The sequence below is a fragment of the Ciconia boyciana genome, chromosome 4 (genome assembly GCF_034638445.1).
Source record: "Ciconia boyciana chromosome 4, ASM3463844v1, whole genome shotgun sequence".
NCBI lineage: Eukaryota > Metazoa > Chordata > Aves > Ciconiiformes > Ciconiidae > Ciconia > Ciconia boyciana.
The window spans coordinates 80,554,313-80,578,961 of NC_132937.1; the positions used below are offsets into that span (position 1 = coordinate 80,554,313).

Here is a 24,649-nt window from a genome sequence, read left to right on the forward strand (position 1 = left end):
TTGAGAAAAGACAAGGCAATTTATGCTCAGACTCAGTCATCTGCAGTTAATTACATTGCAGTGCAAAGAAAAGTTATTATTGCTGTTATTTTCATTTGACTGATCTTTAGTAGAGGTAAAACATAGATGTATGGGCAATTGTGGTTTTTTTTTTTGGTTTTTTTTCCCCTCTTCACCCTCCTGGCTTGCAAGTCTTCTGCATGGGTGACCTCCTCTGGCACCTTCCAGTCCTCTTCCTTTTTCAACAATGATGTCTAAGTATAACGTGTTTTGAAAAGAAGCTTTTAAGATAAATGCTTTCTTTTCAAAACAATCAAGTAGACTGTCTGCCTGTCAGTGGTTTGTTTTTTTTTTAAGAAGCTCAACAGTCAGGACATGGGCAGGATCACTTTCTTCAGAATCTTACCTACAAATCATTGGTTTATTTTAGTGAATGTTCCTGGAAAAGAAATCTATCTTTTTTACGGATAGAATTGTTCAGTTGTAGTTCCCTCTTCTGAATTTCTGCCTAGTAAAATAAGGCTTGCAACTTGTTGGAGGCAGGAATCTGGAAATTACACATGTTTTCAGTGTTTTCCACATTTTTTTGCAGAGGGGAAACCTCAGTTATAATTGCTGTGTGGCTTTCCAGTTTACTCTTCTTGTAGCGTCCTGTTCATTTAGATCAATATGTTTATTCAGGAAATTCTGATGACAATCTCTTTCTCCAGTTTACCTCAGTGGTTATACCGTTACCATGTACTAGTCTTCACAGGCTAATCACAATTGAAAAGACACTTTCCTTTTTCCATTTTTGAGAATTTAAGAATTAAAAGAAGAGGGTTTAGATACTTTGTTTGTTAATGTCATAAAAAAGATTTGATCCTCCATCAACAGTGTAGCTGACAAAATCCTGACCACAGAAACCAGCATTTTGTAGCGGTGGGTTCCTGTAGTACACAGAGTTTGTGGTCAGTGTTGCAAGATTTCCTCCGTGACAGCTTCTAAAAGTAAATTGTAGCTTGTTCTTTCTGAAGAAAAGACCTAGGTGATTTAAACTCAGTTGTGGCAAATGTCTGCTAAGGGACCAGAAATTAAAATCTAGAGATTTTATTTCTTCCTGTGAAAAAGAATCCTTTAATGTCCATAAATAAAGTCTAGAAAACAGCGATATTGAGAAAGAAATCAGGGTAAATTATTAGGAGATAAAGACCATTGGAATGTCTTGTATATCAGGAAGTATTCAGTAAAGAAAGCCAAATTTGGCTGAAGTGATTGAGGAAATTGAGAGAAGTCCATCTCCTCATATTCTTCTTGTGGAAAAAAAGGTGGTTTAATACAAAGGTGGCAATCTGCTTGTGCTATCTTGCACTAAAGCTGTATTAACTGCTGTTATATTTTGTAATCAGGTAGCAGTCTTACACAGTAAATTCTTTTTTGTAGCCCTAAACAAAAATTACTATTTTCTTTTTGTTATGTTGATAAAATTGCAATTAGTAACTGTCAATCTTATGAGCATCTCATACTATAACACTTAATAGAATTGAAGAGGTTAATGAGGAACAAGGTACCCAGCTGGCATTTCCCTTTTGAAATGTTGTTTTGTTTTGTGGCCCAGTAATCTTAAGAAAATAAACTCCAGTGAAGATACACTTACAAGACTTCTCAAGCAAAGTAATAATTCCTTAAATCAGGCCCTAATAATGTTTAATTCACTTCTTGTGTCTACAGAAATGCTTTTTTAAAAATTAAGATTATAAATGAAGCTAGGGAATATCTAATATTTTATGAATTATTTATACTTTCAGTACAAGGAAGACCTTTTGAAGTTAAAGAGATGTTTTTGGAGGACATTTTACGAAGCACTGGGTATACAAACAAAGAGATGGTAAAGTACAAAAAAGAGAAGCAGCGAGGTTGGTGAACTTCTTAATTGTTAGGGTTGGCAGTGAGTCTGATTGATTAAACAACTAAAAAGGATGCTTCTCTGTTAAAATTCCAAAGTCAGAACATTAAATGAGACATGATTAGATGACAGCAAGTATCTTTAACCTCTGAGCGTTTACATTATTGAGGTAGATTATGTAACTTAAAAAAAAAAAAATTTCCCCTTTCTTTCAGTGGTTGCATTCTTTTTCCTTTCAGTTGATAAATGTTATATTTTTCCTGATTATCATGGAGTAGAATTGCATATAATTGAGGGCTTTGCCACATGAAAACTATAGAAGCAGAAGATACTATGTGCTGACTTTTGGGTGCAAATTAAAGTGTAGCTATTAAAGAGGGTGGGATTTTGTACATCTTGCACAAAAGTGGTTCCTGTTAGTAACATTTTTCACTGCATTCTTCAGATGTGGTTGTGTTTAATATCTATAGCCCAAAAGCATTAACACACTTGAACTTAATATAGTTGTTTTTCAATTGATTAAGTAGATACATTATTTGAGAAGTTTTCCTGACAACTGAAAGTAATGATCTTAGTGTGTATTTAAAAAAAAAAAAAAGGCAAAACCCAAAGCTATAACATGCAATCCTAACTGCGTTTATTGTGGTGCTCGGCTCTGATTGCTGTGGATAGAAAAGTCCAGTTAAAGTACTGGTGTTTTCTACTCTTTCTTCTACCTCTACACAAAAGTTAGTTGTTACATGCAGGAGCTATATCACTTCTTTTCATTATTTCACTTATGGAGAAAGATCTGGACTGAGGGTTGTGTAGAAAATATTTACTTAGGAAGCTCGTTTGAATGCAGTAAGTTGGAGTACTGGAGACTTAGGGGGTTAAGCACCCAAATGGTATTTTTTTACCTTGTTCTTGTAGCAGATGTTTGCAATGGTGTACTTTGAGTGCCCTTAATCATGGAATTTATATTGGACTGGTAACAGCATTCTAGATTAAATAAAAGAGATTGAATAGATAAAACTTTGTGACTTGATATAACTGTTTTTTGTAACTGAAAACAATGGATAATTAAGATGACTTTAAAACTTTTTTTTGAAATACTTTATGCATTCTAGAAGAAAAACAGCAAAGTACTCTTACTGAATGGTGTTCTGCTCGAGAAAATAATACTAAAGTGGAATCTCAGAGACAAAGATCTGTCCCAAGTGTAACTGAAGAGTATAACCTGTTGGATGATGGTGGTGACACAGTATTTAATCAACTGGTAAGTTTTTCCTTTTGTTGGAAGAGATGTTTAAATCTGCATTATATTATCCTACCCATTTAAAAACTGATTTCTAAAGATATTACTCCTGTAGAGTTTCTAGAAGGATATTAACATGTTTTAAAACACGTTTTTTTTTTTCTGTTAGCATGAACCATTCTAGCTAGTGTGCTTTTCAGTTATGATGGTTGTACATAACTTTTGTTCAGAGCAAATGGCTAGACTGCCATTGTTTAAAGTACTTGCATATGATACAATAAATGCTTTAACTGATGTCTGAATGCTGTATTTCTGGTTGTTACTTGGAAAACTAACTGTTCAAATTTTTCACATCTAATATATGAGAATAAAGACAACTCTTTGAAGAGATTCATCTTTCAATACTGTTTTTTCTCTTCAGACTGAAAAAGATGCGAATTGCCTTGAACCGTGGCTAATAAAAGAAATGGATTCTTGTCTTTCTGACATCTGGTTGCATAAAGATATTGATTCCTTTGCTCAGGTGTTCCATCTCATTTTAACTGAAAATGTCAGTGGTAAGTTTCTCATCTTATTACATAAGAAACAGCCAACCACAAAATGACCTGAATTTCTGTGGCTACTTTACCTCCAACTTCAAATGTTGTTACCTTTGAATTCTGGTGCCTATTGGAAAAATCAATAGGGTTAGCAGAATTAATGACTTTTGTAGTTATTTGTTGTTGTACTTGTTTTGAAGTATTGACAGATGTTATAATATGTTTCTAAAATAGTATTAAATTCACGTGAACTGACTGATGGGATGAAGTGAGGAAACGTTCTCTTTGGGCTGGGTTTTGAGAGTCATATTCATACTACATTTAGATGAAAAAATAACAATGTTTTTATTGGTTTTGCTGACTTTTTTTTTGTATTTCTCAGTTGATTATAGGCACAGTGAAACCAGCGCGACTGCACTAATGATTGCTTCAGGGAGAGGCTTTCTGAGTCAAGTAGAGCAGCTGATCAGTATGGGAGCAAGTATCCACTGCAAGTCATCCAATGGCTGGTAAAAACAAACAGATAAACTGAACGATAGATTTATTTGTAAATATACAAATTAGAAAGAAATTTCTATAACATCTAAATTAATTTGCTAACTTATCTGACTACTGTAAGCACTAATAGGCTTTGACAGTCTAAACAATTTCTAACTTCTGTTTATCACATTGTTTTCTGTAAATTCTAAATTGAATTCTTAATTAAAGAGTCTTGAATATGAGACATACACACTTGGTTTCAATGGCTCTGGTTTAATACACTGGTTAGAAGAAAAATTGGAATCTTTCTCACTGGGTTGATTGAATTAGATGCAAAATCTTTGGTGATTCTTATTTTAAGAGAGTAACCTATATCAGATTTAAAAATAGTGTATTACAGGTGCAAAAATCTTTACTGTGTTATATCTGTAAATATGTTGTATCATGTAAAAATATTTGTGAATCTGTAAAAATTCAGATTTTTGTGGCCATGAATTGTGTCTTCATATAAACGGGGAACTATAGTAAATAATTGTAATACAGAAAGACAAGAATTAGGATTCCAGGGGTCTGATATTTGGTAGTACCACTTGAAAAACTTGGGAAGGAATGCAGTTTAGAAGGAAAACAGAGTGAACTGTATTGTGAGGAGGGCAACTTCTATAAGACATCAAAAACCCCAATATTTTCACACATTTTGGAGAAAAATGTCTGGGGTGTGACTTCATGGGATGATTTAAAGGAGCTAGTAAAGGGTACTGCAAAAAGGCATGGCTTATCTTTGCACATTGGTGTGTGGCTTTTGAAGGAATGGCACATTCTTCCTCCTCATTTCCTTCTGCATGTTTGCATGTACATCTGTATAAAACTGGGATTCTTTCATGGTAAAGAATTGCAGTTATCTACAAATCATATAGCTATTATACCTGTTTATGCACTTTAAAATGGGAAGTTGCACATCCAACAATAACAGCACTGATGAAGCAATAATGCAGAAATTGATAGAAAGTGTGGTGTCAGTTGTCTCCTCATGTAACGTGCTATTCATATGTATCTTTTGAAGTGAGAAATTAAAGATTTTTATGCAACTCTTTCAGGATGGCTTTGGACTGGGCTAAGCGCTTTGGACAGACAGAGGTTGTTGACCTGTTGGAGTCCTACAGGTAAGCTATAACTACTTTGCAGAAACAGTTGTATAACATGGTGAAGGGAGATTTGTGTTTTGTCTTCTTTAAATCAGAACTGTTTTCAGCTTTTTATGCTTTAAAGTCTGGCCTAAATAGCAAGATTTATTTGAGAATAGGAATATTTTGAAAACATAGTTATGTAAAAAAAAGTTTGTATTCAGTATCGTAGTGATTATGTTTGCACAACACCTAGTGGTGTAGGACTTTTTATATTACTAGCGTTTATCATCTTGATATGGACATTCCTATCGTGATTATATATCTAGGCAGGATGTGATTACAGTAACTTAAATAAATATGCAGAGGAGATGCCGGTTCTATACTATGTACCATTTTAATTTCAGATGCTTATTTTGGAAACAAATCTGTTGTGTGTTTTTGTCTGTATATTGCTGATACATGATAGCCATATTAAAGAAACTTTATATGAGTTACATGTACACTAGGCCATTCAATAATTGTTTTTTTAATTAACTTACAATTATTATAGTTTAGTTACAGTTTTGTAGAGACCTATATTATTATAATTCCTCTTAGTGTAGTTTATGTTAGTGTAGTACCTGCTTAACTGTTATGGTAGGGAAGTTTTTGGAAAATACATTTCTTTTAAATATTTTTCCTTTAACAGATAAATAAATGGTGTCTTTGTACTTCGAATTCTTTCACATTTGCTTATGGTTGTGTTTCAATGAAGTATAATAAAATTAAAGTTAACACTAAAAATTGAAGTTGAATGCTTTGCGGGGTTAACACTTACATCAGTGAACAGTAATACTATTGTGGAGATGCTGTTCTGCTACACTTCAAAATTAAAATTCGAGACGAGTAGTCTTGTTGGTCTTGATCTAAATTTCAGTTGATGGCTGAATGCAAACCCAAAGCAAACAACCTTGACTCTGGCCTGTGTATTTGTACATTTTAGTGCTTCAGTGGAATTTGGAAATCTGGATGAAAGTTCCCTGGTGCAAACAAGTGGTAGTGACCTCAGTGCAGAGGACAGAGAACTGTTGAAAGCTTATCATCACAGTTTTGATGATGAAAAAGTGGATCTGGACCTGATTATGCACTTACTTTATAACATCTGTCATAGTTGTGATGCTGGTAGGTATATACACATACTCCCAATAAATTGCTGTACATTCAGCCTCTGATGAATTGTGCTCTTTTTTCAGTAATACCAAGCAGGTAAAACCTTCCAAGTGCTAGTATGTGCAGTTCTGACATACATTTGAAGTTAATTTTCTGTTTAACTCTGCAAACCAACTTCTTTTTTTAGGAGCGATTTTAGTATTTCTTCCTGGATATGATGAGATAGTTAGCCTGAGGGACCGTATTCTTTTTGATGACAAGAGATTTGCTGATAATGCTCACAGGTAAAACCTCTAGCTTCTATGGTCGTCTTGAGTTTTTATTGTTTCTTTTCAAGATCCTTAAAATGTGCTCTTTGTCTTGCATTAGATACCAAGTTTTCATGCTTCATTCAAATATGCAGACTTTGGATCAGAAGAAGGTGCTTAAAAGTCCACCTTCTGGCATCCGCAAAATAGCAAGTATCAGAGGACTTGGTCGGGTATCATGTTGATCTATTTTGTCTTTGCTTTTACAGTTACTATATGTTTGGTTTTTTTTAATTGCAGATTCTTTCTACTAATATTGCAGAAACCAGCATAACAGTCAATGATGTTGTATTTGTTATTGACTCAGGCAAGATGAAAGAGGTATGATTGGCTTAAACTTTCTTTGGGAAGTAAACTTCCTGGTGTTATTTTAAAATAAATACTACATAAATTTTGGAGAACTACTTTTTTATAGTAGGCTGAGAGCTAGTGAATGTCAAGCAACAAAACTTACTGAGAAGTTTTGACATCCGTTTGTTTTATGACAAATACTGTATATAGCTAGCTGTTTAAAAACCCTGTAAAAGCTGTTGCAGGTTGATATATTGATGTATCTATATGTTTTTTTCTTTTTTAATTTAGTATTTCTGTTTGATTTTTAAAACAAGTCCATCAGTTTAGACTGACATCTTCCTGAGCCTTAGGGAACGCTGGGAGTTCCCTTTGTCCTACTATTGTAGCTAGCCTGAGTCTAATCTATTAAGTTTTTAAGCATTGTTTTTAATGTGTTGAATGCTTATTCCCTAATTACTTGTTCAAGAAAAGTGAGGTGACATAACGAGGTAGTTTAAGACCTAGTATATGGCTTAGAAAATAAAATTGGATTTCACATGAGATTTCTGAAGTTCTCATGGTAGTACAATTTTTTTTATTATTTTGCATCAAATATGGGAAAATAAGGACATAATTTCCAAACGAGACAAAGAGAAAACTTTATTCAACATAATAACATTTTTGCTTGGTTTGTGATACCACAAAACACAATCCATGTCTGTTATTGACTTACAATTACCTGTTGACTAGAAAACTTTATTTTAGAAAACTGTGTAGCACAAAGATACGGTGAAGGAGGTAGCATAAATTCACTTGAAACTAAGTACTTTAGAACATAGCTTGGTGCCAGAAGCTGCTGGTGCTTGTTAATATTATTTTTTATTTTTTTTAGAGAACTTCTGTTGATGAGCTAAATCATTAGTAACTTTTATTTCATGTACCCTATTCAATCTTGTTTTTATGTTCCTTGCTTTGGTTTTATAGAAGTCTTTTGATGCACTGAGTTGTGTTACAATGCTAAAAATGGTGTGGATTTCAAAAGCCAGTGCTATCCAGAGAAAAGGCAGGTAATAAATGCTTCATACTGAATTTTATTTTGCAGATATCCACTGTCCTGTATGTTAAGGATAAAATACACAACATAATAACAGCCACACTGGATAATGTTACTAGTCTAGTCCAGTATCGTGTTGGACAATGGCCAATGCTAATTCTCTGCGGAAGAGTAAGGCTCAGCATGTATTTACTTGGAGTCGTTTCCCAAGTTGTAGAAAAGTGACACTCAGGAATTTCCCAAAGCTTATATTAGGTCTAGGGTTTTTTCATTCCATGAACTTGTTCTCCTTCCTTTTTCTCCCATGTAGCACCAGCAGCCACAGTGTCCATAAGGTGTTTCACAACTTATCTGTGGGTAAAGGGCTGCCTATTGCTAGTTTTTAATTGATGCCCCTTCATCCCTATATTAGAAGAGACGTTGAGCAGTGATTCCTTATTCACCTTCTCCAAACTATTCATGACTTAACAGGCCTTAATCATATTCTTGCCAACACTGGGTGAGGGCTAAGAGGATACGTAGCAACAAATGCCTATGCTTGGTGATATGATATTGGCATTAACCTGCAGGAATTTGAGTGTGAATGTGAGCATTTGCTGTCTCTGTCCCCTCACTCACAAGTTATTTGGTCTTCATTCTACCTTTTACTCCCAGAGTAACTTCCAACTGTTTGGGGGATATGAAGAGGAAGAAATGAAGTTTACGACTTATATTCCTTTCATCAAAGGACAGTTGAGATTTGGATTGATCTTAGGTTAGCAAAAAACCCACATCACTATTTTTAGATAGGCTTTATTTTTGTTTCTCCAGAACTTTCAGTGTTGTGGTACAGTTATAATAACAAATTTCCGTACTATCAAAAATAATCCATGGACTGGAAAACTTATGTCATGTGTGGGACTTAATGACAAAATTATCTTCTTCTTAGACCTGCTTCTACATTTCCATTCTAAGTTTGTGTATGTATGTGTTGGGTTTTTTATTTTTTATTTATTTTAATAAATTCTAATTTTCAACAACTTCCTGTATTTTATTTTCAAGGGCTGGGCGCTGTCAGCCTGGAGTCTGTTTTCGTCTCTTCAGCAGGCTCCGATTTCAGAATATGTTGGAATTTCAGACTCCAGAACTTCTAAGAATGCCACTTCAGGTGCACGTTCAGTTAGAAATTATAACTTTAAAAAAATGTATTATCATCAGACCATACTATGAACTCCAAAAAAGTGTTTGGACCACCCCCCCCCCCACCCCCCCCACCCCCCTGAGTCTTAACAATCTTTTTTTGCTTTTTAACTTGCAGGAGCTTTGTTTACACACAAAACTTCTGGCTCCAATTAATTGTCCAATTGTTGACTTTCTTATGAAAGCTCCTGATCCTCCACCAGCTTTAATTGTGAGAAATGCTGTGCAAATGCTTAAGGTCAGCAGAGGAATAGATTTAGATGGGAATTGTATTTGATTCTATATTTGTGGTGTGGCAAGATACCTTACTGAGTTTTGTTTGTACTGAGACTGTTGTTTAGTTACTTAAGGATACTTTGAGATTTTGTGTGTTTATTTTCATTTTGTGTGTGTGGATGTATTTTTCCATGTTAAGGGAAGAGAGTGTTTAAATCTTGTCTCAAACTGTTAAGAGTTTGACTTGCTTTCCTAGTGTTTGGAAACAAGTCTAGTTAATGTCCAGTATTCACATCCTTTCTGCTTTTATTATAAATTAATTTTGTCCACTTCTTCCCCCCCTCCCTTTTTTTCCTTTTTTTTTTTTTTTTTTTAAACAGACAATAGATGCCATGGACCCTTGGGAAGATCTCACTGAACTTGGTTATCATCTCACTGAATTACCGGTAGAGCCACACCTTGGTAAAATGGTGTTGTGTGCTGTTGTTTTGAAGTGCCTGGATCCTATTCTTACTATTGCTTGCACTCTTGCATATCGAGACCCTTTTGTCCTACCTACACTGGCCTCTCAAAAGCGTGCAGCCATGCTGTGTAGAAAACGTTTTACTGCAGGAACATTTAGTGACCATATGGCGCTTCTCAGGGCTTTCCAGGTATTATTTCATCTTCAGAAAGAGTACTAATCACAATAGATCGCATATCAAAGTAAATGATGTACCAATCAAGTTGGATGTAGAATGATAGACTATGATTAAGTTCCTTAGAGAAGAAACTTTATTGTTGCCTGATGGCTTTCCTGTATATTGGACTCATAAATTTGTGAGGAAACACTTTTTGTCAGATTTTTTGTTTATATCTTCAAACGTGGTTAAATTCTGAATCTTCCAACAAGGTGCCATTTTATATCCTGCTATGCTGATAACTTAAAATAATGATCATTATAATAACTTCATATAATGATCTTTATAATAACTTAACGTAATGATCATATGTTAATTTAGGGAATGGGTAAAGAGAATCTAGTACTTAACCAGAAAAAAAAATAATCTGTTTTTATAAATTTCCTTTCTTTCGGAATGGTTTTTGCCTGTTCTATTGATGTAAATGTCATTTTTTTTAAAAAAGCGCATTTTTTAATTTTAGCTAATCAAATTAATAGGCAAATGTAAAACAATATTCTTTACAGGCGTGGCAGAAGGCACGCAGTGATGGCTGGGAGAGAGCCTTCTGTGAAAAGAACTTCCTGTCTCAAGCCACGATGGAAATCATCATAGGAATGAGAACACAGTTGCTTGGCCAGCTTAGAGCATCAGGTAAATAGCTTGGAAAAAATTTTGACATGGTTTTGGAGTCAAGTGTATACCTAGTACAAGTGTATACAAATTGTAACAAGAATAGTGTTCACTGGTGTCATTTTCCTCCTTAATTTGAAACAGACCAGTACCTGTTCATGCTGGGTATGGTGGAGATGCTAGAGTGAGAAAGTGTGGCTGGGAAACAGCTAATCTAACTGAAAGTGCCCTGATTGTTCCACACACCACTGGCTTTCAGTGTGACATATGTTTCCTTGGATTTTTATGTTTTAATAAATTATTTCCATGGGAAATATCTTTGTGTTGTAAAACGTAATTCTATTCTATGTTAGTATAAAACCCCTTATCAGGAAGGATTTCGGTATAATAGTTTCTTCTTGGTGCTGTTAAGGTTGACAGTAGTGAAAAATGCAACATATTTATAGTTTATTTCACTTTCTTTTTTCCAAACTACTTTTGAGAAGCAAAAAAGTACATCTTAAATACAAGCAAATATGACACATTTTTGTCCTCTTCTTTCTTCAGGTTTTGTTAGAGCCAGAGGAGGAGCCGATATTAGAGATGTTAATACTAACTCAGAAAACTGGGCTGTAGTTAAAGCTGCCTTAGTAGCTGGAATGTATCCCAATCTAGTGCATGTAGACAGAGAAAGCCTGGTTTTGACTGGACCAAAGGAGAAGAAAGTGCGATTTCATCCTACCTCTGTTCTTAGTCAACCTCAGTATAAAAAGGTAAAATCACTTTAAATTTATAGTTCACAAAAAAGAGCACGATACTCTATCGAACATTTTAGAAATGTCTCTTCATAGTTGTCAGTACTTTAAAAGCTGCATGTGCATTAAACACTACATTTTTAGAAAATCTTTTTCCTGGCATTTAATAAACCAACTCCAATTCTTTATTTTAGTTTTCCAATATTATTTCATCAAAACTTGTCTCAGTTGGCCCTTCTTCTAGATGGAATGAGACAAAATGTTAAAAAAAAAAAATAGTTATGAAACTGCTTTAAAGATGTAACAATCCCTGCTCATAATAGCAGGAAGAAGTTCTGCTCTGAAACGGATTTTTTTTTTTAGATCCTTTTTTAAAGCAAAATATTTTGTTTCAAGGTGGTAGGATAATTTGTGAGTCTGGTTGAATTCTCTCTTGCTTTTTTTGTTTGTGTGTATAGCTTATGTGTGTATAAATATTAATGTATTTTCTTCTACATATATAAAATAAGAAATATGTTAAAATTTATTTTAATTACAAGTAGAGGGTAAAACAGCCTATTCTTATTTGCTCTTGCACAGATTCCCCCAGCAAATGGGCAAGCTGCAGCTATTCAGGCACTCCCTACAGACTGGGTTATATATGATGAAATGACGAGAGCTCACAGGATAGCAAATATCAGATGCTGTTCTGTTGTAACACCTGTCACCGTGTCACTGTTCTGTGGACCAGCTAGATTACCAAGTAATGCTTTGCAGGAACCCTCGTCCTTTCGAGGTATAGTGGGGTTTTGATTTGGAATGTTTCCATTGGTATATACTAGTATGTGATATGGAAGGCTTATTTTGCAGGAATATTTAATATGTATATTGGCTGATTCTTAAAATAACAGAGCTATAGTTCCTGTAGCTGTTCAAGAATAGTTTACAGGCTCTCTAATAAATGTCTCAATTTTGTGAATCCTTATAGATTCATATCCATAAATTACACTTGCATAGTTCTGAAGTCTCAGAAATTACAGTATAGTTTGTGATGAAATAAAAAATGCAAACAAAATGCCTAATGAAAATACTAATGCTGAAAAGTGTAGTATGTATGTTTTCTACAGACTAGTTTATTTGCTACTTTGAACCAGATTATTCAAACTGAATAATAATTTAGAAACTATCAATATGGCAGATACTCATATTGCCTCCAGCCGAAACATGCATTTTAAAGATTATTTTCTACTGATAACTTCTAATGACAATTAGCTATACTACTAACTAGAAGTAATAGGAACATATAGACATTATCTTTTTTTTTCTATTTAAATGAACTGCTGTAGGAATAGAAGCAAAAATAATCTATCCAGCTGCCAGTTCTCTAGAAATATTAGTTTGAAACAAAGTAAGAGTCCAAGTTATTTTTGAAGCTTTCCTGTCTTGCTCTTAAACTGTTACCCTTAAACTGTTTATGCTGATTGAATTGCACTTTAAAAAAAATTAGAATCCTACTTAATAGCCATATGTATATATAATTTATGCTTTTCTTAATGGGTCTTTAAATCTGCTGTTTTACTAGGAAATAAAGCATAGAGCAACGTGTGGTTTTGCAAACAGCTTCAGGCAAAAGTTTGGTAATGGCTTGTTGATATTGACAAAGGTACGAGTGAGTCAGATCACATCAATACAGGTGCTTACATAGCAGGGCCCTCAGCAGGTCTGGGTACTGGAGTTCTGCTGACTTAAGCAAAGACTTTTCACTGAGGAGCATTTGCAGAAAATAAAAAGTGGTTTTACAAATGTTTACATTTTAAAATAAAATTTAGAAGGAAAATGGGTTTATTGCTGGTAATACAGTAGTGTTCAGGTTTTTTGTATGTAAGTGGAAATAATATAGAAATGTTAATGCATCTTTTATATTTAATTCAGGGGATGGGGTATCTAATGATAACAGTGATAGTGAGATGGAGGACAAAACAACTGCTAATTTGGCACTACTGAAGCTAGATGAATGGCTCCATCTCAAGCTGGACCCTGAAGTAAGTAATGTATCGCTTCAATGCTTGTTTCTTGTAGAAGGTTATTTATATCATATCTTCCTAAAAAGATTTCTGAAACATTTGGGTAACCCAGAATTTTCTGTAAGAACGGCTGTCATGGTCCATTTGGGTGTCTCAAATTTACAGGACAACTTACTCTGTGATTTAACCTTTATTTCATGAGCTCATTAAGAAATACAACAAACCAACAGGGACTCATCCCCCTTTCCCCAGACTAGTCTATTGCGTGAATTCACTTATTCACCATTCAAGTTGTAAGGTTTCATAACTTATAACGTATAACTCTCAATTCGAGCAAAAAGAAAAAAAGAATTGGTTACCTAGCCGATGGTGAGAGTGCTCATCCTTCTTCCTCTGTCATGGTGCGGGTGTCCCTTATATCATACCAGGAAGCCGGACAGCCTCAGCAGTCTGGCTGCTGTTGGATCTGCTTCAAAAGCTTTTTGGGTAAGCCGGTGTTTTATACCTTGCAGCTTGGAGGTTTGTTAACTCCATTTCCATAAGTTAGCAGACTCTGACAAAACTGCCAGACAAAAGATAATGGCTACAGGAGACAGCAAACTGCAGGTGATAGTTGCTGCATAATGGCCCTTCAGCTCTTTCTGGCCACCTGTCCTGCCTACGTGGTGCTCTTGCTTTGACCCAATGGCACTGCTCCTAGCACACATCAAGCCTTAGTATGAGCTGGCCCAGCACTTTAGTCTTGCCTTTCAGTTTGGACCCTGTTCATTTTAGAATGGCAGATGCTGCCAGATAGGAAAGTCGTAGGGTACCTTTACCTGTCTGATCTAATTTTTACTAGTCTTTAACAGAATTGAAATTCATTACAGGCTGCTGGTTTGCTGTTGCAACTCAGACAGAAGTGGCATAGCTTATTTCTGCGTCGTATGCGAGCTCCTTCTAAACCGTGGTCTCAAGTTGATGAAACAACTGTAAGAGCAATTATAGCTGTTTTAAGTACTGAAGAACAGTCTGCAGGTTTGCAGCAGCCTTCAGGAATTGGTCAGAGACCAAGACCTATGACTTCTGAAGAACTTCCTTTAGCATCTACATGGAGGTCAACCAACAGTAGAAAAAGCTCAGTAGAAACTGAATTCTCTGATGACTCCTCTAATGCTGAAAAGTAAGCTTTTGAGATCTTCTAGAGACTGTAGGTTGTAATTTATTTAGCTATAAAAGAATCACTTGAATGTCTGCTAGTAGTAAAAAGGAAGAAACAGTAGAAATACAGCTGAAAGAATTGATACTGTCCTGTGCTGCACTGTAGTTGTGATTTCATGGAGAAGTATTTCATATGTGTGCCTGCTGTTTGAGAGAGCAGTCAGGAATATTGTCCATGAATTGTGATCTCTGGGAAGAAGTAGCAGAATAGGTTTAACCCTAGCATTCAAAAACAATGTACGATCAGTACTTTTTTAGTTAGTATTTAATATGTTTTGGCATTACTGTAATATATATAGTCATGCAATAGGCTGATATGTAGATATAAATTGTACTGTGACCTCTTATAAAAATCCTGGTATGTCCTGTATCTACATTTACTTTTTAGGGTTTTAATGAAATCTACACCTCCCGCACTTCACCAGCCGAAGAAGTACAAAGAAAAAAACATTTTGCACTCCAAACGAACTTCAGATGACAGGTCAGATCAGTCATCAGTGAAGTCTACAGACAGCAGTAGCTATCCTAGCCCCTGTGCTAGTCCTTCTTCTCCAATATCTGGAAAGGTAGAGTTCTCGTAAACAAATTACCCCACTCTTCAAAATTAATAGAATTTCAGATGTAAATTTGCTTATATCTTTCAGCAGCTATCAGGTATTATATTGCTAGCTATAGGTCTTATATAAGAACCTAACTTAGATTTTAATTTTTAACAGCTGCATAATACTTATTTCTTTCTGGAACTTACAGTCTGGACTAAATATCCTTGTTATGCTAGTTTAAGACAGTAAAAATATTATTCTTTGCAGAGTGCTGAGGTAAAGCTATCCAAAATAGAAAAAATCAGATCAAAATAGAAAAAATCAGATTTTTTTTTTTAATCTTGATATAATAACCAGTGAAGGTGTATTGCTTTTTTCTAAATTAGTATACAGTACATGCACTTCTGAATTCTTTGGATTCTGCCTTCCTCTGTTTCTGTAATAGCATACATTGATATTGATTCTCTTTAAGTTTTGTGTTATCTGCCTTATTATGACTTCTTGCTTTTTTTATGATTATTTTAACAAAGCACACGCTTTTAATGAGGTTATTGGCGTAATTCTCCCTATGTACTTGAATAGTAAACTGCAGCAGTGTTAAACAGATCACTTAGAGGAAAACCCATTGTTCCTCTAGGCATGGACTCATTGGAGAATTTAATAATTCCTCTTAAGTCTTTCAGTTTTTAAATTCAGCCACTGTAAAAGGGAAAAAACTTATGTTTCCTGAAGGTTGAAATGTAAGTAGTGTGCTTCAGGCTACAGTCTAGAATGATTAATTTTATGTCATCTGAAGGTGTGTCAGACTTCAAAGAACTGTAATTAATCACGAGACTATTTAGGCCTGTTCTGCTCTACTTATTTGCTGCCCCTCATGAATGAATTACGGTTTTGGAAAGTGCTTTAAAAATGTAAAATAGATGTGAAATACCTTTTAAAACTAATTCAGACATTACCAGCTGATAGATTCTGTGTTTCTTGTAGAATTGGGGGAGGAGGGTAGGAGCAGAGTCAAGGGATTTCTGTCTTCATCTGTGTAAAACTTTAGAACTAAAGCCTGGTTTATTTTACTGTAGCTTAATTTAATTTAATTTTTACAGGGTTCCAAATCTCCTTCACCAAGACCAAATATACCAGTTCGGTACTTTATAATGAAAAGTAGCAACTTGCAAAACATTGATATTTCTCAACAGAAGGGTATATGGTCTACTACACCAAGTAATGAACGAAAACTAAATAGAGCCTTTTGGGAGAGCAGCATGGTTTACTTAATATTTTCTGTTCAAGGGTCTGGACACTTTCAGGTGAGTCCTTACTTAGTTAATACTAAATACTAGCTTTGGTTGATGGTTTAGGTGAATGCAGCTAATTACTATGTGTAGTGTGGAGTTTTTTGCTTATGACTTCTGACCCTCTGATAAGTAGAGCAGCAATCGAATTTATCTGATTGATGAGGAAAGATTATTTCATTCTTCTCTGAAATATGCCCTTTCAGCTAACTCAGTTTGTCACACAAAGGCTAAGACTGAATTGCCTTCAAACATCTTGAGTCAGAATAATGTTTATACCCTAAGTTAATCCTTTAAAACAACAACAACAAAACAAACAAACAAATCCGAACAAAGCAGGGGATTGCTCCTCTTTTCTCAGTATGCCAAAATAAATATTGTAAGTGAACAAGCAGTTATAATCAAGACACAGCTTTCTAAAGCCAGGAAACTCATAGATGTCTGTATTACAAATTTTAATAAAATCTGTTTTGCCAGAACTATAGTTTCTAAAAGTTAAGAAGCTGGAAAGTCATGGCCATGATTATTGCAGAGCTGTGTCTTTACTTCAGGTTTAGCAAGGTATTTGCCAACAATTTGGTGACAAATTTGTAGCCAATTTGAAGTTAAAGACTTGAGCTGGTAATGTAAAGTTTCAGGTTAGCTGTGTTGTAGAGAGGGCTAAACTCATTTGTTCCAGGTAAAGAAAGCTCAACTTACCTCTTTATGTATAAACTATTCCTAAAAGTCAGCTAAACTTAAAATCTAATGAACGAGCCCGAATACAGCTGTTTTGATGATACCACTGAAGGATTGCAGTGAGATATACATAGGATGATTTGGCAAATACAGTTGTAATATTGGAAAGTAATTTTCAGCATGCCAGCTGATACTGAAAATGGGCTGTTGTATTGGTGATCTTAGATGCGGATGCTGGGAGGGGAAGACATGCTGAAGTCAGGAGTGTAGGTGGTTGATGTTGCCTTGTCCTTCCAGTTTTGACAATGCACTGGACATTCATGGGAATGTGAGATTAACACTCCTATTAATATTCTCTTGTACCAAGTGTCTCTTTACTTTCCACCTTTATTTTTCCTCTGTTCCTTTTATTAATTTCCATTTAAGTCTGGCTTGAGCTATCTAGGACTGCGTGTCTTACAATAGTAGTGTGTGCTGGTAATTTATGTAGCGCACTGCATCTCTTGGACTCCTAATTCATAACTGGCATAAATTTGCCTGAACAGTTGATAAGTTGGGGGTGTGGTGGGTGTTTTTGTTTTGTTTTGTTTGGTGTGTGGGCAAGTAGGGGTGTCCTTAAACAAGTTAGAAGCAATCTTGGATTTGGGGTTTCTTTCATTTTCTTTCTGAATACTTGTCTTGTTGGAATGTCTTTCTGCTTCATTGAAGAAGGAAAAAAAAGCAACTTTGACTTCTTTCTTTGAAGAACAGCTACACTCTCTTAATTCTATGTGAAAGTTTGTTAACATAGAGGGAACATGGGAAGGAAGGAATGGATTTCTGCAAATAATATCTAAAACTAACAAGGAATAGCTAATGGACTATTATGTAATAGAATATTCATCTTGATTCCTTACACTTCAAATATTTTTACAACACCTTTTCAACCTCTGTTACAGAGCTTAAAAAAACTTTTAATGGTAATTGTGAGATATTGAGAGGCATTCTCTGTGCTCAAACTCTAGAAGGCATATTTGAAGTGGAAAAACAAATAAGTCTTTCAACTTTCTAGATGTAAACATTTTAAAAGATCCAGCTTCATGGGGGAGCGTGTATGAATCACTTTACACGAAACTTTCAAAGTAGTTTCAAAGTCCAGTCATTTATTTAATTCCAAGGTAAGCAGATACGCTCTAATTACATGTTTCCTTTCATATTTCAATTTTTGCTGCAGGGTTTTGCTAGAATGGCTTCAGAGATAGGGTGTGAGAAGAGTCAAGATTGGGGATCTACTGGTTTCGGAGGTGTATTTAAGGTGGAGTGGATCCGAAAAGAAAGCATTCCTTTTCAGTTTGCACACCATTTACTCAACCCTTGGAATGACAATAAGAAAGTACAAATAAGCAGAGATGGCCAGGTAATGTTATTCTCTTCTAAAGTCTTCTTTATTTGGTAGAACTGTGTATTGTTTATTAGCTTGTTTAGCCTTGACATTTATCTCAACTGTCCTCACATATCTGTTAATCTGAATCACAGTTCATTGATGCACATTGTACGTTCTCCTAGTGCATCACTGTTGAAGTAATGGAGGCTTTTTGATAAAATCAAAGCAGTTTCTTCCTTAATACATGTTTAAAAAAAAAGATTTAATGCTGGATGCTTCCAAAAATAAAAGCTTTTTGGAATTTGTAATGTTGGTTCTGGAGATTTGTTCCCTATTGGGTTCAGATTTGTTTCCCAGGATAGTCTGCCACACCCAAATTAACTGTTCATAATTATAGCTTTGAGTTTCCTGTAAAGACTGAAGAGAATCTTGAGATTTGAGGTAGAAAAAAGCTTAGGACAGTTCTCCAGTCCGTTAAAGCTAAATGCAACTACAAAAAGCTGGAATAGAATTGGCACTAGAGTTCTCTGGCAGTTTCTGAATTCTCCCCAGTCCCCTCCCAAAATATCTCCTTGATACAAGATTCTAGAGCTAAACTTTTTGAATCATCTTCTCACTACTTCCCCAAAACCTCTCCAGTTGTAAGAACGAGGAAAGGAACATACTGTAAGAACGAGGAGAGGAATGTAGCAAGTGATGGAGTTAAAAGTGCTTCTGTTGTAAGTGGCTCTCAAGACCTGAAGAGTCTTAACGATCTTAAAAACAACTGGTTTATATTAATGTCTATGATTCCACCAAGAGGCACTGTATTACCTGTGACCTGCCTTTCCACATTCTCCACCACACTTGATGGAATTAAACTTAAAAGATGTGGAGAATAATGATCTTTAGTTAATAAGTGACCTGTGGAATGTACAAAGTACATGGTGCATATGTTCTTGTATATGGTGGTGGTGTGTTCACTCAGAATTCTCCTCTTAAGAACTGCCATCTTACTGTGAATGAAAAAAGCCCCAAACAACCTGTAGGCTAGGGTTGCTTACGAAATTTTTTACCTCCTCATGAGCCCTAGTAAAAAAACTTCCTGTGTGGGAAGTTCCAATGTATGTCTCAATGGCAAAAGGAATGAGCTCTTTCAGAAAGACTGAAAGCAATCACCAATAACCTCATCTAGCAATTTTGTTATAAATAGTTTCTATATGTTCAATAGTAGCAGTGGAAATAACTCCTCTGATTTCCTGCTCATTTCTAGGAGCTGGAGCCACAAGTTGGAGAGCAGTTACTACAGCTCTGGGACCGTATTCCTTCGGCAGGAAAAAATGCAACTGACTGAGCATGTCAAGTAATGTGATAGAGGTAGTTATTTCATGCGTTACTTGCTGTTTTTATGAGAGGAAAAGCTGTCTGTATACAAAGTATCATTACAGTACTGTCTTTCCTTTGTAGTTTGTGGAAGAACAGGTATACTTAGTACTAAATATTCCCTTCCTTTTGAATTTTTTTTTTTAGCTGTGGTTGTTGAAACATCAGCTACAACCACTAGAACCAGCAGCGTGCCTACAATATAAAGATGAGGAAGAAGGCAGCTCAACAAGCTCCTGAAGTTGTCAGTCATGCTATGCAACTAGCAGTGGAAAAATAAGAGGGGATTATGTTGGTTTCAGTATTGCCTTGTCTTAACAAATGTCATAACGTTATTCACCAGCCTGTTTTTGACTGAATTATTTTTTTACAGTAGTGTGCAGTTGATACTTAAAAACATGGTTAAGTTCAGAACTAAGTTTGAAACGGTGGACCACATATAAGTTGTTTGTGGGTTTAAAATAGCACAGCAGACAGTTTAAATATACAGTTTACATTTAAAGCTTTCTCAACACAGTAAAATGTATGAGAGAAACCAGTGTAATATTAATTAATCAATCTTGCAGTTTGCGTAAAATAAATAAATTGAGAATAGATGTCTCCAAATATATTGGAAGATTCCATAAGTATTTGCTGAACTTCTATATACATGGTGCAAGAGAGCAGGATATATTCATACAAACAACTGGGCAGCTGGAGAATGTAAAATTTTAATTTAAATACATAAGTGAAAGGAGCATGAGACTTTTGAGACTGGATTGGTCCAGCAGTGTTTCCAGTTTCAGTTGTTTTTCACCTTTAAAAGGTACTCACACTTTGGCAAGCTGAAACAGTCTTTCAGAGGCCAAATGGTACTTTAAAGTTCACTAACTGGGGCATTATTAGAAGATTTTTTTTCTCTCAAACCCAAAACCCAAACCAGTACAGCTTTCTTCATCTTTCAATGTAGTCTTCATGCTTGCTTTCTATACCTCTTCTTTCTTTCTTCTGCTATACTACTATTGTTTTGTTTTATTGGGTTCCTCCTTAGTCATTAACATACTATAATATAAGGCTGGTATAAATTCAGTCTGCTCACTGTGAGCACTATGTTTGTGGTGCTAGATGGTGTTCATTCTTAGATTAAACTGAGAGCTTTTTCTGCTTCTGAGCCTGTACTTATGTTTTCCGTGTATGCTAAGAATATTTGCACAGTTCAGAGTACCCTGTGTATTCATTCTTGCATTCTGTGTGGTGACTTCCATACATAAACAGTCAGTTTTGCCTTTGCAAGATTAACTGGGTCCTTGTAAGGCTCGTATTGCCTAATATGGTATTTCTGGAGACAGTGCGTACAATGGAGCCGTGAGGCTCGTATTACCTTATATGGTACTTCCAGGACCATTCCCACAAAGGAATGTGCGTCGGTATTGCCTTGTACAGGGTTCCTGGGCCCCATGCACACCAAGGACAGAGCTGGCACAGAGGGGGAGCAGAGGTGGGGTGGAATGCTTGGTTAACAAGCCCAAATAGTGCTTCTGTGGCTCGATGATAAAAAGGACAGTCCAGCCAAGGAATTTGCATTCCCTGAAGTTGTTGGCTGGTCCAGGTCACTTGTCTGGAGAAGAGGTCATGCCGTACTGCCTGCCTGACAGCCATGGTCATGTAAGTTTTTGCATGCCCAGGTGCTAGGTCTAGCCCAGTCTTGGTGAATTACTTGACTTGCTGTTGTTACAACCCAGATAATTGTACTAATAATCTGTATTTTTTCATGTACTGTTATTTAGACATAAACTGTTTATCCCTGAAGCTATTGTTCTGGTGTCTGTTACCATATCCTGAACCTGTAACTTGGCAGGGCTGCCTTAAGCCCTTACGCTCTGGTGTCGGAAGTGGGATACGGTACAGTGCATCATGACCAGCCCTGACCCTGTAGTGGGTGCCTTTGTTGATTATTTTGGGACCTTGCCCTGCCCACGGATGTCAGATTCTTCTTTGATTAGAGAAGGTCAGAAAGACAGAAACACAACGGGAGAGTTACCCTGCTGATATCTCTTAGCTTGTTGCCTTAGAGATACTGAGCAGCGTTTGAAAGCAGCCCAAGCCCAAGTTGACTACTTACGAAAAGAACTGGCCCACACCCAGCAGGACACTGGGGCTGCAATAGAGAAGACTCTAGCCCCTGCCTGTGTTAAAAGCTGTCAGGCTAATGTGGAGAAACTAGAGCAACACATGGTCCCCCACGTAGCAGTGTCTGTCTGGGAAAAACTTGACCATTGTCTGGAAGCTGCGGAAAAGGGAATTTCTTTATATAGAGACCCAGAAGACAGTGATGGTACTTGATCTGATTCAGATTGAGACAATGCTGTGTCAAATTCCTCCCTTCCTAAAGACTTACTAATCTGACCAGTTGTCAAAACAGAGTATGATGCTGCTGGAGGTATGACAGGTGCCTCCACATGCTCTTTCATGACCACAGACCTAGCCAAACTAAGCAAGTGCTATCACAAATCTGTCACTGTCGATTATTTAACCTGGCTTGCAAATACGTTACATGGCAGAGGTGGACACCATCTGAGTTTCAGACTGGAGAGCCTGGAGACTCACTTTGGGGTCTGGGATCCAACTACAGCTTCCAGCAGGAAGTGTAGACTGTTTTCCGGGCAGCACTAGCATATATTCAGAGAAGTACCCTAAGATGACTGAGGACCCCTGGCTATTCCCTCGGCCAACCCCACAGATTTGGAACTGAGCATCACTAGGCTGGTTATCAATCACACTTTAGAAGTAGCCCCTGTGGCAGAGGAAGACCTATGTGGACGTTGTCCCATGTGGCCCACTGGTGCCCACTGATCAAAAAAGGTCCTGGTCTACTCAGAGCCCATTTAAAGTCAGTAGGCACTGTCCTTACAGGCACAGCACCCAGCCCCATGTGGGCCCAGCTCTTACAAAAGGTAGATTCTGCTGTGGCCATTCATACCTCGTGTCCAGGTAGTTAAAAATGCTGCTAAGTGTGTTCAAAGAAGAGGAGTGCACAGGAGCTAATTACATATTTAGATGCTTTTAAGTACACTTGAAACTACTTCCCTCTTCTTCCATGATTTGTCAATGTTTTCATGGCGATCAGACTTCATACAGTTGGTTTAATTTTAGCAGATATTTTAGCAAGTATTTTAAAACAAGTTTCACATTATTTTGCTTGTTTCACATGCCTTTGTTTTAATGATTTTAATGCTGACAAAACTAGGATAAATCCATGCTGATGGTGTGGACAGTTAATGTGATCTTTTAGGTTCTAATAAGCTGAAAATTTGTTGTTCAGTTGTACTGTCTTCCTTCCCTGTTTGTATTTTCTGCTTTCTCTCCTTTTCCCATGAAGTTGCACATAACTTCATGGATGTGCATTCAGGATTGCTATTAGCTTCTGAACTCAGGAAAGACCATATCAGAGGTGAGTAGCATCTAGAGAACAGATCTAGGGGACTTTTCTTGAAGCTACTGAAGCATCGAAAGTTCATCTGTAAGGAGATAATTACGCTGGGTTTTCAAATGATGATTAAAAAAAAAAAAGGGAGCTTACCTCTGATCTCTCTGTATGTATGCTCAGTGCCACAGTGTACCAGCGCTTCCTAGTGACTTCTGAGACCACCTTTACAAGACATAGTCAAACAGTAGTTGCTGCTGCTCATCCTTTGGTCTTCTGTCATTCAGCAACAGTAACAGATTGTCTGTAAAACTGAAAGTAAATGCTTTTTCCGTAAACAGCAATACTGCAACTTGTCTATGCCACAGTCTGCAAGGAGCATCATACAGTATATTTTATATCTATAGTAGATTTAAGTGTTTTCATAATTGAACTAAATTACTAGAAGAGATTATTTTGAATGAAGGAACACTGAACATTGTGATGCATAGTAATCTTGTTTTGCTGTGTAAAGTTATTTGCAGAAATATTTCTAAATAAAAATACATGTGCTGTCATCCCTTCTTCAATGTGCTGTCACTCCCTTTTTAATCTGAAATGAACAACTGTTTCTTCGTAATACTATAATAATACACAATTCTGAATTGTAACTTTCAATAAATCAGCGTAAATTATTTTTGAGTGAGTCTGGCTGAATGTCTACAATAAAATATTCCACTCTTGAAACTCGGAGGAAAGCGATCTTGTTTTCTCAGGTAACCTCCTTTTATTTTCTGTGTTGTCATCCATACAAATGTTGCTAGGTTTCATGCGGTGGAAATAATGGTGTCTTTATGGCCAGACATTACTTCAGTTAAACCCATGCAAAATGTCTGTACGGTTATTTCACTGTGCAGCAATGAATTTTGTGATAGTTCTTTCCACAGTATCCTCTGCTCTGGTTTCATGTTATGTCTGTAAAACCACCACTTTGAATGTTTTGGAAAAGTGCTCTTTTGAGCCATCGGGCACATTCCAGTATCCTGACCCCATGCATTGACACTCTTTGTTTTTGATCTGCTCTTCGTATCACCCTGGTCTCCAAAGAGAGAGTTATCTTGGTAGCCATGCGTGTGATGATACCAGCAGTATCATCAGCCTGTGGAAGAACTCCAGTGCTGCGGCTCTGTACCAGGATTCTTAGGGACACCCAGTCTGCCTGAATATGACTGAATGTGATTATACCTGAAGTGAAAACAGAAGCATCATGAACGGCAAGGAGGTGAATCTGTCTGAAAAATACACCGAGGCAGCAACAGCATGCAGTTCACAGAATCCTTGTATCTATGATGACAAA

At 36.3% G+C, this 24,649-nt stretch overlaps 1 protein-coding gene across 1 annotated transcript in view; it reads left to right on the forward strand.

Annotated features, from left to right (window-relative positions):
* YTHDC2 (YTH N6-methyladenosine RNA binding protein C2) overlaps positions 1 to 23,993 on the forward strand; it is a 37,209-nt gene extending 13,216 nt beyond the window's left edge. Inside the window, exons 8-30 of the mRNA XM_072860362.1 lie at positions 1,788 to 1,895; positions 2,995 to 3,143; positions 3,544 to 3,679; positions 4,044 to 4,170; positions 5,239 to 5,304; positions 6,251 to 6,429; positions 6,605 to 6,701; positions 6,787 to 6,874; positions 6,966 to 7,046; positions 7,983 to 8,065; positions 9,094 to 9,199; positions 9,350 to 9,469; positions 9,828 to 10,100; positions 10,634 to 10,760; positions 11,286 to 11,491; positions 12,053 to 12,248; positions 13,385 to 13,494; positions 14,346 to 14,638; positions 15,065 to 15,242; positions 16,319 to 16,522; positions 18,399 to 18,581; positions 19,801 to 19,904; positions 20,058 to 23,993. Coding sequence (XP_072716463.1) covers positions 1,788 to 1,895; positions 2,995 to 3,143; positions 3,544 to 3,679; positions 4,044 to 4,170; positions 5,239 to 5,304; positions 6,251 to 6,429; positions 6,605 to 6,701; positions 6,787 to 6,874; positions 6,966 to 7,046; positions 7,983 to 8,065; positions 9,094 to 9,199; positions 9,350 to 9,469; positions 9,828 to 10,100; positions 10,634 to 10,760; positions 11,286 to 11,491; positions 12,053 to 12,248; positions 13,385 to 13,494; positions 14,346 to 14,638; positions 15,065 to 15,242; positions 16,319 to 16,522; positions 18,399 to 18,581; positions 19,801 to 19,881 — 3,191 coding nt within the window. The 3' untranslated portion in view covers positions 19,882 to 19,904; positions 20,058 to 23,993. The remainder of the gene's footprint in view (positions 1 to 1,787; positions 1,896 to 2,994; positions 3,144 to 3,543; positions 3,680 to 4,043; positions 4,171 to 5,238; positions 5,305 to 6,250; positions 6,430 to 6,604; positions 6,702 to 6,786; positions 6,875 to 6,965; positions 7,047 to 7,982; positions 8,066 to 9,093; positions 9,200 to 9,349; positions 9,470 to 9,827; positions 10,101 to 10,633; positions 10,761 to 11,285; positions 11,492 to 12,052; positions 12,249 to 13,384; positions 13,495 to 14,345; positions 14,639 to 15,064; positions 15,243 to 16,318; positions 16,523 to 18,398; positions 18,582 to 19,800; positions 19,905 to 20,057) is intronic.
* Positions 23,994 to 24,649: the final 656 nt, after the last annotated feature.